This window comes from Rhinolophus hipposideros, assembly GCF_964194185.1.
Source record: "Rhinolophus hipposideros genome assembly, chromosome: 1".
In the NCBI taxonomy this organism is placed as follows: domain Eukaryota; kingdom Metazoa; phylum Chordata; class Mammalia; order Chiroptera; family Rhinolophidae; genus Rhinolophus; species Rhinolophus hipposideros.
The window spans coordinates 11261113-11281786 of NC_138047.1; the positions used below are offsets into that span (position 1 = coordinate 11261113).

General features: G+C 37.0%; 1 protein-coding gene across 1 annotated transcript in view; it reads right to left on the reverse strand.

The window, feature by feature from the left end:
- Window positions 1-20674, reverse strand: part of APBB1IP (amyloid beta precursor protein binding family B member 1 interacting protein) — a 106204-nt gene that overhangs the window by 43610 nt on the left and 41920 nt on the right. Inside the window, exons 2-5 of the mRNA XM_081035075.1 lie at window positions 11677-11748; window positions 10500-10587; window positions 7340-7632; window positions 4799-4876 (exon numbers count right to left, since the gene is read on the reverse strand). Of these exons, the coding sequence (XP_080891201.1) occupies window positions 4799-4876; window positions 7340-7632; window positions 10500-10587; window positions 11677-11748 (531 nt within the window). The remainder of the gene's footprint in view (window positions 1-4798; window positions 4877-7339; window positions 7633-10499; window positions 10588-11676; window positions 11749-20674) is intronic.

The window sequence follows — 20674 nt, forward strand, 5'->3', positions numbered from 1 at the left end:
TGATCCTACCTAATTAAGTGGGGATTAGTCTAGTCAAGTTAGAGTCTATCTTTGAGCACAGTGGAGGAAGTCGGTGCTGCCTTTGCCCTTCCAGACAGTCATTGCCCAGTCTCCAGCCTGTGGTGCCCACAACTACTCCACACACAACCAGCGGCGACTCCACAGCAACTCCACACACAATCATCAACTAGAACCACCTGACATTCTCGCTTAAATTTCTGTTCTATTAGGTGGATGCAAAAGTAATTGAGGTTTTTGCAATTGTTTTTAACCTGTTAAACCACAATTATTATTATTATTTTTTAATTTATTGGGGTGGCAATTGTTAATGAAATTACATAATTTCAGGTGTACAATTCTGTATTATATCATCTATAAATCCCAATGAAACCACAATTATTTTTGCACCAACCTAATAACTTAAAAAGAGAAATGCGAAATAGCTAAAGACAAGTTCTGCCTATGCTGTTTGCCTAGAGTTGGTCCTGATAATTCACAAATGAGACTTATTGCTATTTAAAAAGTGATTAAATGGACTGGAGAGACAAGCCATACAACTGGTAACGTTTCTTCCTCCCCAAAAGTTTGGGTTAGATTCTGAGCAGTTGTGATACTGCCCCTCCTGTCCCATTTCCAATAGAATCTGGAAAATGTTCTCTAGTTAACAGAGTGAGAGTTCAGTTCCTATGGATTGTTATGCAGAGTTATTGATAAGCAATCAAGGGTGTGGGTGGTGATAAAAATCTGGGTGAGCAGAAGGCAAGGATCACAAGTTGAAACTTCTGCTAGTACCTTCTCTTCTCAAGAGTCAAAATGTAGAAATCAGACCAGTAAAAGCACATTTCCTCCTCCTGGGACCACTCAAATTCAGCCTTATCTGAAGAATATATATATATATTCTTCAGATATATATATATATATATTTTTTTTTCCCTTGAAAATCTGTAGCCCAAAACCTCTAGTTGCATAGTTGCTTTTTAAAATATGTCTGTCTTTTAAATATATATTTAAAATGAATAATGAATGAATAAAATGAATAATAAAATGAATATATTTAAAATGATAAGCCCAAATACCTCAGTATCAAAGATACATTCCTCTGATCTGAGAAATGAGGCATGGAGGATTGCATGGAAAAACAGAAATTCCTCAAATAATGGTCTTTACTATGATTTATTTTCTGTAGAAGGCATGCCTGCTGCTCTCTGCTGAGAATTTTTGCTATAAAGTAGCTACATGTCCTGAGAAACAATGCCAATGTTGGGACTTAGAAAACTTAATCTTCGTGACGGAAAAATTATTGATGTTTGACCACATTTCATTCTTGCTTAGGAATTCTTGAGAAAATAAAATATATGGGTGTTTTCTTTTGCTTTTATAGAAAGAAAAGAAAAATGAAAATGAAACCACATAATTTGACAATGATGAAAGGTTTGTTTCTTTTTTGGCAGAAATTGCAAACTAAATTTAATCCACATGTAGTTATGAATGTCCACAATTATAAAACTTAGAAAATAAAAAAAAAAAACGAAAGAAGGCTGGTGACTTTTAGCAAGAAGAAACCATATTTACTGTTATTCATAGCTTCCATCACATTTGCAAACTGAAGAGTATCTATACCAACACATAACACCACTAAATTACAGTTACGTGATTTAGCAAACTAAGTACTTTTCATATCTACGCTATGTGACATATGGTAAAATGATTCAAGAACGAAGAAACTCCCCCTTTCTAATTCATTACAGTAAAGATTTTACAGTTTTTTATAATGTCTTCTTGTTCTTTTGCTGGCTGTAAAATATAAGAATATCTTATCCCTAAAGCATTTATTAGGTTGGTGCAAATACAATATTTTTTCTTTTATATTAAAATTTACAAATACAATTGTTCTCCTGTGTCACAGAGCTTTAAAACAAACAAACAAACACAAACACAATGAGCAAATGAGTCTGATTGTGTTTCCAGTTCCAAAGCTTTGTCCTACAAGATGTGTACATCATTCATAATCCAAAATGATGTCAACACCCCACAGAACACTGGAGGGCAAGGTACTTCAGATAGACTTGATCTCCATCCTTTAAAAGCATGGTGTAGATTATGTGTGAATACATTGTAGTTACTTTATTAATGTACAGTGTTTCCCCGAAAATAAGACTTAGCTGGACAATCAGCTCTAATGCATCTTTTGGAGTAAAAATTAATATAAGACCCGGTATTATATTATGTTATATTATGTTATAAAGACCCAGTCTTATAGTATAGTAAAATAAGACTGGTTTTATATTAATTTTTGCTCCAAAAGACACATTACAGCTGATTGTCCGGCTAGGTCTTATTTTCTGGAAAACATGGTATGAATATGTCACAGTTATGAATGTTCTGTGCCACACACAGGCTTTTCTTTTAAGAAACATCTGGAGTGTCTGAAATCAGAACAAATATAGCACCTGGCTTAATTTCCCTTTCCCACTGGTCAGAGTGGCTTTGTTTCACAACTTCTTTGTTGAATCAAGGCAGGTTTTGCTTTGGGTTTACTGTTAACGATGCACCTCAACTAAATTATGACCATGTTCTTTTTTTTTGTGACATGCAGGAAACAGCTGCTTTCTCCTCCCTGTTCTCTTAACTTTCAGTTGAAGCAAACAGACTGAGTATGCCAGTTGTCTTACCTTTTTATCTCAGAATCAACTTCTCTTTCATTTCCTCTCTGAAAATATATCCAATGTGACCTTCGTTTTATACCCAGTGGTTTGTTTGGGCACTATCACCCCTTCTTGCTTTATTTTTTCCACAGCACTTATCTCCCTGACTAGAACTGAACTCTCCACAAGCAGAGACCTCACCTGACTTGTTCACTCTCTATCTCCTTAGCACCTGTTCTACCAGGTGGGGGCGCATCAGTGAGGAAAACACGAGATGCCTGGAAGAGCTTCTGTGGGGGTGAGGAGGGGATGTAGGCAGTGAAGATGACAATCAAGTAAGGTAGGCAGTGTGTTGGAAAGTGATAGGCACAAAGGAGAAAAAGGAAATTGGGAAGAGCAGGGAGTATTGGGCGTGCATACGTGCAATGTCAGATGGGGAAGTCCTCACTAGGCAGGTGACCAGACCTAGAGGAGGGACAGAAAGGACCCACTGGAATCTGGGGGAGAGCTTTCCAGGCAGGGGGATCGCAAAGAACGAAGGCCCCGAGGCAGGTGTGTGCCTGGAGCACTTGAGGAGTAGCGGTGAGACCAGGTAGCTAGAAAAGGGTGAGTGGGGGAGAGAGCGGTGGGAGATAGCAGGCAGCCAGATCACAGACATTTAGGCCTATGTGAGGATTTGGGCTTTCCTGTGAGATGTAAGCCCCCGCAGGGGTTTGAGCAGGGAAGGGACAAGGAGAGAGGATGGGAACTGGAACACAGGGGGAGGGACTGGTTTTAGAAATGTGACAGTCACCTACAGTAACAAGAAAGACTATGGACTCCATGTTCCAGGTGCAGGCAGGCAGGTGGGTAAGTGTTGGGAGCTTGTGGCACCGTTCTTTTGATATCTTCTATTTTCTCAGTGTACTGGGCAGCAACACCATTAGGTGAGGGAATGCGGATGAGGAGAGAGGTATTAGAGGTTTTTAAAGAGGGGACAAGAAAAGGTAGAAACAGTTTTCTAGGTTAGTGGGAGAGTGACTGGACTGGAGAAGCTCAGGCAGCACGGAGGGCCCAGGCTCAGGAGGGGGAAAGCTGGACTGAACCAGGGTTTCACAGAGTGAGTACAAGGGGAGGAAGGGCCAGACAACCAGGATGCATGATTTCAATTACTGATTATGGAATTTAAGCACATGGAGGGAACAGGGAAGAATAATGATGGAGAAGTTCATGCATGTTCGAATGAATGGAACCAGACTGACAAGGAAATACTCATAGATGAACCTTGAAAGTCTGGAGGCAGGTATAGTCAAGGAATATTTATTGAATATCAATCAACATGTATTGAACATCTTCATCCAAGGGAGCATGAACATAAAGTCTAATGCCCTGTATGAAAAGAGCTATTCACCCAGCAATACGTGAAAAGTTCTTAAAGAGTCTGAGATGATATATGCTTCAGAAATTGAAATAAGACAAAGATTTTTTCATCCTTCCCTTAATTTACCAATTAACTATCAGTAACACTTAATTATTAGGTGTATGCTTACACTAAGGTTAAGTACAGGCATTTCTGTTATAATATTATATATGTGTTCTTGAAAAACCTATGCTTTACAAAAAAATGCACAATAAAGTTGCAAGCTTATTTAGGGGCAGGTACCTCAAGTCTATGCAACTTTGAAACCAGAGCACTAGCGAAGCAACATTTGGTACCTCAGGAAATAACCTGGACATCCAGGTCAGGCAGCGTGGCTGGAGGTTGCCCCAGGGGAAATGAAATGAAAAATGCAGTCACAGAAATGCTGAGATGGAGGCGAGGCCAACTGAAGCTGAGCTCTGACCCAATTGAAATGGGCCAGCAGGGGGCGCCACCTGCTATTAGCTAATTGTTGAGCAAAACCAGAGAGGTGGGCACGGTGGCTGGGAGGGAGCCCGGGGTATAGAGACTTGAATTCTTCCACATTTATACTAACATAGGTCCCCTATTTATCAATCACAAATGAGCTAACTAATGTCATAGAAAGAATAACTACGTAATTTATCTTTCTCCTTAAATTAAAAATGTTACAATTATTTGGAAAGGACCACTTGAAATGTTAATGTTTTAATCATTAAGCACAGTGAAATGTCACTAATTCAACTTCCTCTTGCAAAACTGAGTCATAACTTACCTTCTTGACCTTGGCCTCCTTCAGTTTTTCCAATGCCATCTTAATTTTATCAGCCTTTGCTTGGGCTTCTTCTTCTTCCTGTGAAGTGGCAAGACATACAGTACAGTTCGTTAAAGAATAACAACAAATAAATAGCCTTGCTGTCATTAGTGTCTTAGTTACTTTATCTTAGCAAAAGGCTGTATTATAGGGCTCCAAATTTCACATGATCGAGTTTGAGAATTTAAGTGACTACAATAAAAATCTTCAACCCAGAGATATAGGAAGCAGTCACCCTCACGATGTTAGGAACAGTAACTTAACAGATGAAATGATGACACTAACAGAGCTTCATGTATTTAATCCACAACAATCTCTGCGGAATCTGTAGGGGGATCTCAAGAGATCTGAGCACTTCCTAAAATTATATTATTATTTTGGGTCAGTATGCATTTCCTGGGATTCCTACCATAGTTTTCATTAGATTCCTAAAGGGCACCGTAATTCCCCCAAAGATAAGATTTAGACTGAAACTTAAACATATAATTCACTAAAAACCCTGAGAAACACACATGGGAAGGCAGAGAAGAGAGTTCAATATCTTATGAACCCCAAACCCTTTGATGTTTGTATTTTGAGAGTAGGAATATTAAGGCTCTCCTACGTATGAGTACATTTAGAACGATGAGGAAATGAACTGTTCTGGTTAAATCCTAATTACTTGAAAGTAGACATATATTTTCTCACACTAGTGGTTCTTAATTTTTCTTTTTGAGCCACAAAAATATTATGCCTTCCCTAAAATCTTCATGAACCCTACATTAAGAGCTTCTGCTCATTAGAATGGCTGTTGTCCAACAGACAAGAGACAACAAATGTTGGCAAGGAAGTGGAGAAAAGGGGACCCTTGTGCAGGGTTGGTGGGAATGTAAATTGCTTTAGCCACTATGGAAAACAGTCTGGACTTTCCCCCCCAAATTAAAACTAGAACTGCCAAATGACCCAGCAATCTCCCTTCTGGGTATATATGCAAAGGAAATGAAATCACTACTTTGATGAGATTTGCACTCCCATGTTCACTGCAGCATTAGTCACAACAAGACTTGGAAACAACATAAATGTCCGTGGGTATGACTGGATAGTGAAAATGTGACATATAGGAAATGGAGTATTACTAAGTCACAAAAAAGGAAATCCTGGCATTTGTGACAACATAGATGAAACTTGAAGGTATTATGCTAAGTGAAATAAGTCAGACAGAGAAAGACAAATACAGTGTGATCTCACTTACATGTGAAATCTAAAACAGCTGAACTCATAGAAGCAGAGAGTAGGATGGTGGTTGCCAGGACTTGGGGGATAGAGAAAATTGGGGAGATGTTGGTCAAAGGGTACAAACTTCCAGTTATAAGGAGAATAAGTTCTGGGGATGTAATGTACGGCATGGTGACTATAGTTAGCAATATTTTATTACTCTGTACTTGAAAGTTGCTGAAAGAGTAGATCTTAAATGCTCTTATCACATGCACACACAAAAGGTAATTATGTGAGGTGATGGAGGTGTTAACTAACCTTATTGTGGTAATCATTTCACAATATGTGTATCAAATCATCACGTTGTATACCTTAAACTTACACAATATTATATGTCAATTATAGCTCAATCAAGCTGGATAAAAAACCCTCTGCTCTCTATGGGTCACCAATTTTGAAATAATTTTTCTACAATAAATACATAACAGAGCAATGAGTCTGATTCAATATTTGATTTATATTTGCTCACTCAAAAGTCACTGTAGGAACTTCCAGGGTTACTAAGGTCATGCTTAAGGATACTGACCATCATCACACAGTACAACAAATGTGGAAGCCACGGGAAATGGAGCTAGGTTCTTGTTCTACAATATTTTTAAAGTGGCTTACTCTTAAGAAAAATCCTTAAAAGTTCTCTTTTCACCTTTATGAGAGACATATTGTAAGTTAACATTCCAAATATTGATCATATGAACTTTGCCGTTGTTTGTTTTCCCAGTAGTCAGAAATTTAATAACATCAAACACTCATCACCTGCCTGCCCCCCAACCCCTCTTCCCAACTATGACATTACAGGTGATACATATCCTTGCCCTATTGAACAAAGTTGCCAAATTCAGCAAAATTCCATTTAATTCAATTCAGAAATATGTAAGGAATGACTTCTGTTCTTCATGTCCTGGGCTAGGACCAGGGCCAAAAAGATGTATAAATTAGTCCCACAGTTCATACCAAGTTAATAAAACATTACCCCCCAAATTGAATATTAGCAGGAAGTGTTACATACAAATATAGATTTTAGCCAAATTTAATAATTCCTTAATATGGCCCTAATATGTTCTTTATACACACCTATGTATCTTGTTTTATGAAGACTCTGCCTTTGCAATTAACATACTCGGTGACCTTGCTTTTTAGTATCAGCCTTGGGAGTCCAAACTTAGAAATGGAACTCTCACTTAGAGGAAAGTCAAAGAAGATGAGCAGCAGAGGTCAAAGGTCCTGCCCTTTCTGGCCCCTCACACTTACCCGAGACAGAGGTTCGGGAGGTGGTGGTGGCAGAGGAAGATCTAACATGGGGTCAGCTGGTGGGGGTGGTAAGTCATCCTCATACGGGCTCATAGTAGTTTCAGCAACATTTGCTCCAAAAGCGAGAGAGGCCGCTCCACTGAAATCTGGTACATCCACAGGTGCTGAACGCTGCTGATTCTGAGAAGACTCTTTCTGTGTCTGGATTGTCCTCTGTTCAGCCTCACTTATGTCTGCTACCAAATCTGCCATGAGCGCATCTAAATCTTGGTCTTCCAGTGCATTTAGGGATTCTGATAGGGAAAATCACATTAGTGATCAACACAATGATTTGTCCCTAGAAAAACTAAAAGAAGGTCATTTTTTAAAATAATATTTGAATACTGGTTGCCAGGAGCTGGTGGAGTGGGTGTAGGGGGAATTGGGAGAAGGTGGTAAAAGGGTACTAACCTTCAGTTATAAGATGAATAAACTCTGAGGATCTAATGTACAATATGGTAACTAGAGTTGATAGCACTATGTTATATAATTGAAATTTCCTAAGAGAGTAGAACTTAAATGTCCTCACCAAAAAAACAACAACAACAAAAACCAAAAGGTACATATGTGAGGTGATGGATGTGTTAATTAACTCACAAGAAGGAAACTTTCACAATGTATTCATATATAAAATCATCACGTTGTACACTTTAACTATATTACAATTTTATTTGTCAGTTACACTTTGATAAAGCTGAAAAAAAATCCCTCCCCTGCCAAAAATAAAAAAATAAAAAAATAAAAAAAAAGAGAAAGGAGAAAAATGTGTTCCTTACATTGGGGGACCTCACAGACCAGCTGTAAAGTTAATACCAAGTGCATGATTAGCTGCCTAAGTAGAGAATTCTTATATATTCTGGTGGAAGGTCTTATAGAGTTTTAGAAAAGTAGGGGAGGGGAGACATTGGAAATGAAAGTAAAGTTCTTTCCCAGCCTTTGCAGAGCAGACAGAGTACCCCTGATGAATATATTTGGGAGAAAATGGGTCTCAATGAACTGGGTTTAATATGCTTTGAGACTTTGGGGTGAGGACAGAACTTCTGGAGGCACACCACCCAACTATAGGAATTCTCACATTAAAAAAAGAACAATTAATGATAAATAGCTGAAAATTAATCACTAAAGGGGTTGAGGAGTCAAAAAAAATTTATTAAATTATGATTAAATAGTAATGACTTCATAAGATAGTGAGCTGGGAGTTAAATTTAAAAATTTTTTATTAAATTTATTGGGGTGACATTGTTAGTAAAATTTTATAGGTTTCAAGTGTACAATTCTATAATACATCATTTGTATATTGCGTTGTGTGTTCACCACCCACAGTCAGCTCTCCTTCCATCACCATATATTTTACAGTTAACTTTTAAAGGAAAGGTGCACATGGATTTTCAGAGAGAGGATGAAGGGAGGACAATTCTAATTAGATTTTCTTCCATGTGTGAGATTACTATGGAAATCAGACGTGTGATCCTGAGAGTTGATTAGACTCCGTGGAGTAGGAGTGGTGTCGGTGAGAGAGCTTTGGTGGTCAGGTATACATTGGACGGCAAATTAATGAAAAAAGGATGGGCAGGATGGAAGTGATCCATTAGAAAGAGAATTCTAGCTCTATGTGTAGGATGAATTGGAATGAGGAAATGGGAGTGTGGAAATGAAGCCTACTCAGTAACAAACAAGCATAAAGCTTGGTGAAATAATTTATTGCCAAACATCATCATCATAGTAAAAACCATGTAGCACATTATATTAATATTAACAGTTTTAGAATGCAGTTCTAGGACTGAAGTTTAGATCTCCTAAATGTGTAGAAAGGGTTTATTTTCTTCTAAGCCATTTTTACATATAACTTCTTTATAAAATTAAGTTAGATTAACTTAAAATGTTTTCAGAGGTAATATATGTAGAACTAATGAAGCATATTCATAATTTCCTAATGTTACCAATTCCACTGTGATTGTTGACATATAAGCAAATGATTTTAATCCTTTATAAAAATTTTAGGGACAAAATTCCCACAATAATACTTATATTAACAATTCCCAAAGCAAATTATTAGAAAGAATTAGTTGAGTTGACTACAATTGAACTGAGGTGTTGATTAAATCTAAATTTTAATGGATCTGATTTCAGCTGTTACAAGTGTGTGCAAATATATGTTATCAATGTCATAATTTTACAGAAGTGTATTACTTTTTTGAAACTTCACGAATGTTACCATCTTTCAATGTTACAATGGAAATGATGGAAAAGAATAATCAATTTATGTAGCAAATAGAAGCGAGAATGGAAAAAAGAGAAAATCGGAAGACTTGTATCATAATTTATCAAGATACAGACTTTGGCACCTAAGGGTTTATCAGAAATTACTGAAAATGACAGGCACAGAAACAGAGAAATCTAATGAGTGACATAAATAGAACTTGGGACTCTGGATTTCTGTAATGGGCTTCTCTCTTATTTAGCTTTGCATTCTTTTGGTAGGCACTGCCAGTTTTGGGTAAATATTTTTCAAGAGTTGCAATGAATTCTCATTAATTTGGAAGTGATGACCTAAGATTCATTGTAATCTGAATAGCATGTGGGCTAAAGATCCTCTCTGCACTAAAAGAGAGATTTCTGTTAACAAAATAATGTGATGATCTCAGGAAGAATAAAATTGTCAAATAGAGGAAATATCATATTACATATTAATTTATATCTAAATTAAAATATATTTGGAAGCAGTCATTCAAACTGTTCATTATGAAATGGACAGTTTATCATTATCCATGAAGAAACATTTCCTTATTAATATTTTCTTATACTACTATTCCTTATTATTTTAAGGGCTTAGAAATAAGAAGAAACTCCCTTTACTTTTTTTTTTTTTTTTTTAAAGGTAGTCTTGAGACTTTGCACAAATGCAGGGTAGTGTTCCCTTTCATTATTAGCAAAAGTACCTCCTTGGTTTCTCAATTTAATCCAGACTCAGAAACACACACTCTGAAATCCAGGACTATGAAAATTAGACTTATCATTATGTCCAAGCTCCTTAAATTTTGTTTTCAAATTGTAGTTCTATACAGATGTTAGTCATCATTATGATTTCATATTACTTAAGGAAATAAATGATCATGCTTACCGTTTAAATCTTTAAAACCCACACTGTAGTTAAATTCAGCTCTGGGTGGGTTAGGGTCCGGAGGAGGAAGAGTGTCAACTCCTAAACTCTGTGGAAATAGATCCCCGCCCCCAAAAGTTAATCATGAGACAATCATTTTTGCAGCACATTTAATCATTAAGTCAAAAGCCGTTTATTGTTTACACATTCTCTCTTTAAATATGTTCTTTAAAAATAGTATTTCTATTTGAAAATGTTTTATGTGATTTTTTTTCTACTACAGAAGATTAGAACTTAAGGTACGTCTTGAAATAAAACAGGTCAACTGAGAATGATACAAATGAGATAGTTAATTTTTATAAGCAGCAGAAAAAAATCTCCTGTAATGATCCATTTGTGACATCTACACTAGACAGTATTCTTTAAAAATATAGACTATTCTTCATTTATTTTGTAGTAAAGTTTAAGATCCCTATCTCATTTAAGGATAGTGGACCATTTTTATTTCATTGTTTTACACAGAAAGTGATGAGCTAACTCCTCTCTGAATCTGTGAGACACTGAGACTCACCTGACTTTGTAACTTGGGTCAGTGGCTCTCAGGTCAGCAGCCCCTGAACTCCAGTCTGCCTGACAGTGATTGACCTCTGACCTAATCTGGTGTTGGTGCCAGTGGCCTTTTCTTAGACTTGGAGACTATGGCTGAGTGGCTTTCATGCTCCTTTGTGGGGACTAAGTTCTTCCAGTGTAATCAAGGGGCCGCAGTAACTCCTATTTAGTTCTTTAACATGCAGCATTTCCTCAAAAATTGGTGGAGAATCTTTACTAAAGATCATGTAATTTTTCTTAGCTAGTCTTTATATAGAGATAATCGCAGGAGAAATTGGTCAATGATGGTGATTGTGGGAGGGTTCCACCTGGGGAAAATTCCTCTATTAGCCAAATATTTGACCATGATGAGCATGAGAATTGCCATAACAGAATTTATGTGTGACCAATGTATTCAATTAACTGAACTCAAAAGGGTATAAACAGGAAGAAAGCTTATTTTTTTCCCCCTACCACTGTCACACACATCAGGAATACATAATATCAATCTTATTATTTTTTTAAAGATAGCTCTCTCATTATATTAAAACAAATTCTGTGACCCCATTTTGTTTTTTTTTCAATTTGAAAGTTAAAAAGGGGAATTTACCTGGGTCAAAAGATCCATCTCTCCCAGCAAATTGCTGAACATTTGGTCTATATCATCATTGGACTCACCCATCTGAAAAAGAGAGAAACCCAGATATAAACAGTCTAATAAAGCTTGATCCCTGGGTAATTGTCCCATCGTTTTCTCCAAGTGCCCTATCCGTGGGTAAGTCGTGAAGAGAAGGCTATGGAGAGGAAGGTTCATTTTCAGTCTGGAATTCCATGCCTGGCCTCTCTCCAATTTGCTCGATCAGAGATTGAAACAAATCCTGGGAACTGCCTCAGGGCGACAATCAAACTAAACTTGTCTCCAGACTAAACTAGTCTCTTTGGGGCAACTAGACAAAGTGGACATCGTTCAGGAATGCATGTCACCATGGGACACCCTTATTAAAAGAGGAGAAAGCCTCATGCCACAAATGATTGTGTCGGAGAAATGGAGAACTTCACCTCCACTTAAAAACTTACCCAGAAATGGTATGTCAGGAGTGGGTAAGCATCTTTACCAAATGATGCCTTACTTTACAAAGATCTCTCTGAAATAGCAGCTTTTGGTATATTTATTTGGAAGTATTGGGGGGATAAACACTTAGAACTAAAATGGCCACACAATCAAGTGATAAGAAATGAAAATAAACCCCACTGTATTTTACATTAGAACTTTTTTTTCTCCCTAAGACAAATGAAGCAATTGTCCAAGAGAGGAAAAGTGTTTCCATAAATTGGGGCGGGAATGCCCTGTGAGGCATAACTAGTTGCTCTCTTCCTGACATTTTTGGCAAGGCTGAATTACCAGGAAATTAGGAGACCTGATTACTAATCCTCCTTCAGCTACTATTTAGTAGGGCGTTGTTTGGCAATGGGAATCAACTATTTCATCTGTAAGATGAGGAGTTAGCCGCAGATAACGTCTAAGGGTCCTAAATGTTCTGAAACTTTGAAGATTAAAGTTACTTACAGTTCAGGCTAAGAAGTCTGGTGAGAGTAGAGAATCAGCATGTATTATTTAAGCCAAACACTAATTATGTGTGTGTGTGTGTTTTTATCATTTTTTGTGAAAAATTTTAAACATATACAAAAGTAGAGAGAATAGTATCATGTACCCAAAGTCCAGCTTTAACAATTGATCTTTTAAATTTAAATATTGTGTGTATATGTATGTATGTATACATACATATGTATATATATGTATACACATATAGAGGGTGCAAAAAAATGTATACACATTTTAAGAAAAGAAAAAACTGTATTAAAATTATAATAATATATACTGATAACAAAAGATGAAAACAAGTCATGTGTAAACATTTTTTTTTGGCACCCTGGTATATAATTATAGTCCCCCAATCATTATTCTGAGGCAAATATTATTTTTCTGTAAATATTTCAGTATGTAGCTCTAAAAGGTTTTTAAAAATATAACCATGTTACTCTCATCTCTGTGATGACTGTTAATTATCCAGAACAACCTATCTGGCTGCCAGAAGAGGACGTATCTTGCAGGAGCATGGGTAGCTACGAAACTGGACTGGCTAGGAAGGGGACTTCAGTTAAAATAAGAGAGGTCTATGATGGGACAAGCACATTCCTAAGGGGCAGACACACCTGAGGGAATCAGGTATGCAAACACATGGGACAGGGAGGCACGTGTTTCAATCTAAGGAAGTTGTTCACTGAATGCTCAGGGTCAGACCACACAAGTTAGGCAGGTTGAGCACTCAGGGGCAGAAGTGACATACATGTAAGGCAGACACTGCAGGTGTGGAGTTATGTGTGCAGGTCTAAGAGGTCAGGGAGAACCCAAACATAGCATCAGTGAAAAAACGTGGAAGATTTCATCTTATATTATGCGGGCTGATGGGCTTAATGTTGGTTTCAGTCAGAAGAAGGAAAAAGAGCCGCAGGTGGGCCCTGCCTCTGGTTGGGGAGAAGAGTCAAAGCTGGGGTGTCTTTACATGTGGTTTTATCTGCTCCCAGCTGCTTACAAAGTATCTGAATCATACCCTCTCTTCTTCAAACTACATACAAAATGGAAAGAGAGGATTTAAGTCAACAAAAAAGCCATGGTTTCACAAACTATCCCCTCAAACAAAATGGTATTCAAAATTTTATACTGGATAATTCATTCATTATTTTAATAAGAAGAAATCAGCAGAATAAACAATAAAATTCCAGAACTGGCCATGTGAATTGATTTTCATCAGAATATTATGTAGTACAATAATGGGACAAAATTAAGGAATCCTTCAGATGAATTATTATTAACAGGAAAAGTTAAGATGTGAGTGTTAACTATTTCAAATTTTTCATAAGAGAAAAGTAATCTGTTCAAAGTGGAAAAAATAGATTTATGTGCTGACCTCAAAACTGCCAGCCAGTGTTACAATAAACTCACAGGAACCAAAGATGACGCCATTAATAGTTTCTCTTAAATCATTAAATTTGGAAAAGAGCTATACTGACGAAGAATAAAGTCTTGAAAGGAAACATGGCATCCATGAATCAGAAAAAACCACTGAGCCCAAAGACCTTAGTTCCTCAGCCTGTACACACCACTGATACATAGTGGGTTAAGGATGGTCCACCTAAGATGGATAACTCAAAACAGCACATTCTCATGCCCTCTGCTAAACTCTCCATATGTTCATCTGGTAAAAAATCTTTCCCCTTGCCCCTTCAGTCCTTTTCCCCCAAGTCTGTTGATATGGAATTATAAAAAGAAGTCGACATCAACATTGTGTGGTAAGTCTACAGTCGTAAGTAAATCTGCTACTGCATGAATCACAGTTTGAAAAAGTTGCATCTTTGTTGAAAATAATGACATTTATTTGAGTTAAGGGCTATTAGTAACCTAAATTCGTATTAATCTGTAAATATAATCATTTTACATACTTATCTCCCAAGTCCTGCAAGAAAACCTTATTTTTGGAATGTAGAGAACAAGAGTCACGTGGATATATATATAGTGTACACACACACACACACACACACAGACACACACAACACACACACACATACACACAACACACAGACACACACATACACACACAGGCACACACAGGCACACACACACATACACACACACAGACAAATGTGTGAGAAAATAGGACTGTGTCTATTTGTATGTGTGGTGTTTTCCAAAGGTCAAAATTAAGATTAAAGAGAGAGAGAGAGAGAAAACACCCAGCCCTGAGAGCTCAAAGTGTTACTTGGGTTAACAGCTGAGAACGGGTGGAGTAGCTTTAGTGAAGCAACGGATTGCAAAACAAGCCACGTGCACATTATGTTGGGTACAATTAACAACATTTTGTGAGTACGTTATTTCTGAGTTCCTTTTGTGTCTTGGGAAGAACTGCCAACTTTTGAGTAAAAGAAAACTGGAATAATATTTTATCAGATAGATTTTGTTGTTTTTTGGGGTGGAGCGGGGAGTGGATAGGAGACGGGTGGGGCTGTTGGGGCTGCACATCCAGGGCTTTGATTCCTTGAATGGTAATGGAATTTCCCCCAGTGCTCAATATTTCCTTAAGGCTCAAATTTCAGTTTCATCCTCAAATCGTTTCTCTTCAGATATATAAGTTTCGTATATAAAATTCATATATACATATTTTAAAAGTCTATCCATATCAAAAAATAGTCACTATGTGAGGTGATGAATGTGTTAGCTAAACTTATTGTTGTTGTGATGTGATTGTCATTTCACAATCTATGCATATATCACATCATTATGTTGTACACCTTAAAAGTATACGGTGTTACGTGTCAATTATATCTTAGTAAAGCTGGAAAAAATTAATTCTAAGTGCTCTGACATATATGTTTAACAGGACATGCATTTATATCTATGGAAAAGTTAACCCCATATATTTAATTCGGTTTGGATGCAGGTTTCATTGCCATTTGGATTGGCAATTCCAGCCATGATTTTGGACATAGATCAGGGAAGACCTTCTTTTATCTGTCAGAATAGCTTGCCTCAAAACAGCCCATTAATATCCAACAGACATTTCTACCATATTCCCCCTCTGGTTCGTTCTCCCCCTGCATGCTCTCACTTGGCTAATGGTTATTATTCACTTATTAATCCAATTTAGAAACCTTGGCATAATCCTTGACTCCTCCCATTTTTCCATCCAATCAGTCCAAAAATCCTGCGGGTTTTTCCTGTGGAGTGCTCTCCTCGCCATTCTCACTGTCAAGCTGTAGTTGAGACCCTCATCAGTTCACCTGGCCTCCCAGATTCCCCATCAAGCCTCACATCCATCACTGGGAATTTGAAATACAAATTTAAATGTGTCACTCTCCTGTTTAAAAACCTTCCATGGCTGGTCAAGATGAAGTGGAGAGACTTCAGGTCTTAGCATGTCTTTCAGGCCCCTCAGAATGTACCCACAGCCTACTTTTCAGGGGTCAAGTCTTGCCAGTCAGGGCCCTTTACATTGTCTGAAGAGGCTTTAAAAAATTCTCTTTGTCTTTGTATAGACTATTCCCTTTGAATAATATCCTCCTCTGTCCACTTCTCATTCATAAAATCCTATTTGTCATTCAAAATCAAGCTCTCGTGTCAACAATTTCAATGGTGCCTTCAGACCCAGTAGTAGAGAGATCTGCCGTCCATTGCACCTGGTAACCGTATCAGTAAATCCTGGCCCCAATAACAACCTTGAAAAGGGTTTTTTCCTTGTCTGTAACATGAGGTGAATAATACATAATTATAGGATTATTGTGACTTTTAAACAAAGTAATTTATGGTCCTTGGCATAAACACTCCATAACAGCACTTACCATACTGAATCATGCTCTTTTTGTTACCGTGTTAGAACCTCTTTCCAGACTGGGAGCTGTTATTAAGTAAGGATTAGATTTTGTTCATCTTTGTGTTAAAAAATGCTTTGTTGAAATCCCACAGAGATTAAATAACGTCCCAGACTAAGGGGAGGAATTCTAGAATGCAGGTCTCAGGCTGTGTAGAAAGCTCTATGTTCTACCTCCTCCACCCCAGACGTGGACCCTGTTGCATTGCACGCAGAGACGTGACGTTCCAGGGCTGGGCAGTCATTATAGGTTGCCAAATTCCATGTTTCCTATAACGATGAAACAGAACATCTGCTCCCAAGCTGCTGTGCAGCTTGAGAGATGTGGCACCTCACTTACCACAGCACGAGTTCTCTTTTTTCAGTGCTTGCCAAGTGAGTAATACTGATAGTTATACAGGCAAATTTTGTTGGTAAACACAGAGGTTTCCTTGGAGCTCATATCTATTTAAGCTTGAATCAGGTTTCAAATCCAAAAATTTTGAGCAAAATCTAATAGCTACCGTGGAACTTGAATGACATTATCAATGGCTTTCCTTCTTATTTAATTCAATCTAAAATCAGTTACTATTTCAAGTAGTAGGTTAATTAAACATTATTTAACAAATAAAAATAAGTTATGTCTTCTATCTTAATTATTCCTTTATTCACATCATATATCTATTTTTAACCCTGTAAATATATATTTATACCTTATTTTAAAACAAAAGTGTAACAGCTTAATTATACAGTGATAGATCAGGTTATCTTTATCACTTTAATATATAATTTATAATATGTATGTGTATTTTACTATTTACTTAGAATTATATGCCTCTGCTGTGCATTGGGTTTCAAAACGGAGAATGAATGATACGTGTGTGTCTATTTGCCAATGCCACCTTTTTCACGTGCTTATATTTGAAGCTGTGAATTTGTAGGAACAAAAATGAATACACACACATGAACATGTTAAATACTCCTCTCTTATAACATATATGTTATACTTTCTTGCTATGAACTGAGTTTAGAGCATAATAGTATCAAATTAAGGGGCTATTTGATGCATTTAAAACAAAAAGATTTAGTCATAAAAACATACAGGTTTAAATACTAAATAAAATAGGTAATAATAAACGTATAAGAATGTTTCATAAAACAGAAAACAATTAAAAAGATTACACTTCATATAGATTTTTAAAAAGCGCACCTAACAACTTCTGCATGAAGTTAAAAGGTTAAGATTTTTCTCTAGAGCTTACCAAGTCTGGGCTTTACAGAAATGATATACATTCAGTGACAGCCAGCGTCAATGAAGAACCTCACGTTATTTCAAGTTTGATAAGGAGCTTGTTTGTCTAAATTCTGCTTTCTTGTAGCACCCAATTAGGATATTATGAACTCAATTACAATATTATGGATGGTCTAATTTGAATGGTTGCAGAGCTCATCTTTTCAGCTGTGCTCTTAGTTATGCATAATCTTTATTTGCATTGAGGTACTGATACCAATAACAATAAAAATTTTAGAGCCGTAAGAATGAAAAGAAAAGACAGAATACTTGTTAGTAAAACAATATAAAGGAAACAACAAGGGATGTATTAAAATAATCAGTCAATTAAGTTCAGACGAGTTAGAGTTGGGTTCAAAATTCCATCAGAACAGTTGCTCCCTGTCTAACAAGAGAAAACACCCCTCTCTGTTGCTTCTGAGCATGGCTGTGCATTGAGAGCCAGTGGACTCTCTCCATTCCCTCTATCTGCCTGATAATAAAAATAATAGCTAATAACTATTAGGTGTTCTCACCCTGTGCCCGGCCCTGTCCTTGTGCTTTGCATGTACTGACTGTTTAAATCCATCCTCACAACCATGTTAGGTAGGAACATTTTTATTTTCCCCATTTTACAGATGAGGAAACTAAGGCATCCAGAGATTAAGTAACTTGCCTGAAGTTTCACAATTTAAGTCAGTCAACAAACATTTATTGATTTCAGACACTTCTAGGCCTAAATAAACCTCTGGAAGATTTTTCTCTGTGGGTTTTCCACAACTGTATCTCTCTTAATCGAAGTGCCAAGGATGAACTTTCTAGACTTTATCTACATAATGGACCTCTTTCCATTTTAAAGATGATTAAATAAAAATGTTGGCATCCTTGCATTGAGACCGTTCTTTTCTTTACCCTAACTCCTATCACGTATTTCGTAGTGCAGGTGAACAGTGTTTTTATTTTTTTTTTAATTAATTAATTTATTTATTAGTTTCAGGTGTACAAAACAAGGTAATACTTAGACGTTCATCATTTATATCCCTCATACTGTGAACCCCCCTCCCCCCATCCACTATCCCTCCGACCTCACACTGAACCATCACATTATATATATAAAATTATAGTTGGCATTCATTAATGTTTAGCTTCTGGTGTACAATGCCATGATCAGGTATCCACAGTATCCCTGAGGTGGTCCCCCAAATAGGACGCATGTCCATCGGATACCCAACAAAATCTTTACAACATTATTGAATACCTTCGCCAAATTAATTTTCAAAAAAACCCTGAGGCCGTCTTGTGGTTACCAGCTGCTTCCTAATCCCTAGGTGAACAGTGTTTTGAGTCTATAGATAGACTGCCGAGCTAAAATATAACTAGAACGAGAAAGATGGTTGAAAAATCTGAGGCTCTGTCAGTATCAATTTGCTTTGGTATTTTCATTATTCTTAAATTTAAAAAATAGTCGGTCATGTTTATTTTTTTTCAAGGAAAAAAAATCAGCCCATACATCACAACTATAGATACAAAGGGAGAGACAAATTTAAAACATCTGTTCATGATAGGGATGACAGTTGGTGTAAAATATGTTGGCAGAATCCAGATAATCACAAATGCTGCTGGAAAGAAGTAGCTAGAGTACAGTCTGATTGGGACATAACTGACAGTATTGGATTTTACCGTGTTCCTTCAGTATAGTTTGTTTTTCAAAATGCAGTGAAGGTACTTATCAAGAGGAAGTGGTTCTCAGAACAACACACGTGGTTAAAGGTTCTTGCAATGTTTGGGGGAAGGGGGGAAGCTAAAGCTTCTGTGTAACATAAAACAGGAAACAGAATACCTCTGAAATTACACATAATATCAAACAATACTTAACAAAGAACTAAGATGAAAAAATCTCTTGGACCAACTTAACTAGCTTCGTACAGTATACCTGAGCTCAATGAACATTTTAAGAAATAGACTAAGAAACAATTATTAAGTCATGAGGGTAATCACTATGGTCATATGAACAATACTGACCAACACAACTACCAATCGCAAAGGAAATCTGTGTGGGCATTATGGATATGCACACGTACAGTCATGCAAAAGGAATGGCAAAGACAATAGGGTTCTTTGGTAAGCAATATTGTGATGGCAAAAGTCAGATGGGAAAACATTTTAAAATGAAAAAGTAATCATGAGATGACATGAACTATTTCAATAATTTAAAAACTACTAAGGGGATGCTTTGAAAAACTTTAGAATTTTTCGTAGTGTGGAAACACACATACACACACACACACACACACAGACTATGAGATGAGCTGCCATTAATTTTTTAAGGTATTATTTAATTTTTAAATTCACTTATTTCCAAATTGCTTTGCTTTTGAGTGAATGCAGGGTGAACTGGGGCTGAGCAATGCACTCTACTAAGTCAAGTTCCAGAGTAGGTGGAAAGTGAGATGACCCAAAAATGTTCAACAAGACTCAGAAGTAAAGAGCACGTGACGCGGGGAAACAAAGGTCAGCTCATGTGAACACAATATTCTCACTTCCATCTATCCAGATGGCTTTCCTATGTCTCTGGGAGACAAACTGTAGACTAGTTTCATTTGGATATATTACATGGGATAAAAGAGATGAGATTTTCTTAAGTTCCCTTTTTATTCTGTTTTTAGCATCTGTATAAGGAATGGGGAACTGCTTTTGTATTTAGGATTTACTGTGACATTAAACCAAAGTGATAACATAATTTAGGGTTTTTTTTTGAAGAGATGAAAACAGAAAAAATGTTATTCACTCATGTGTAAATAAAAACTATGGATGTTCTGCTCTGCTCCTTGCATGGGGTCGCCCTGACCCAGGCTTCATTCTGGCTACCTTACATCACCCCCAGGACCAGACTAGCAGTGGAGAGGGGTCAGGCACTGATGGCTGTGTGGTCCTAG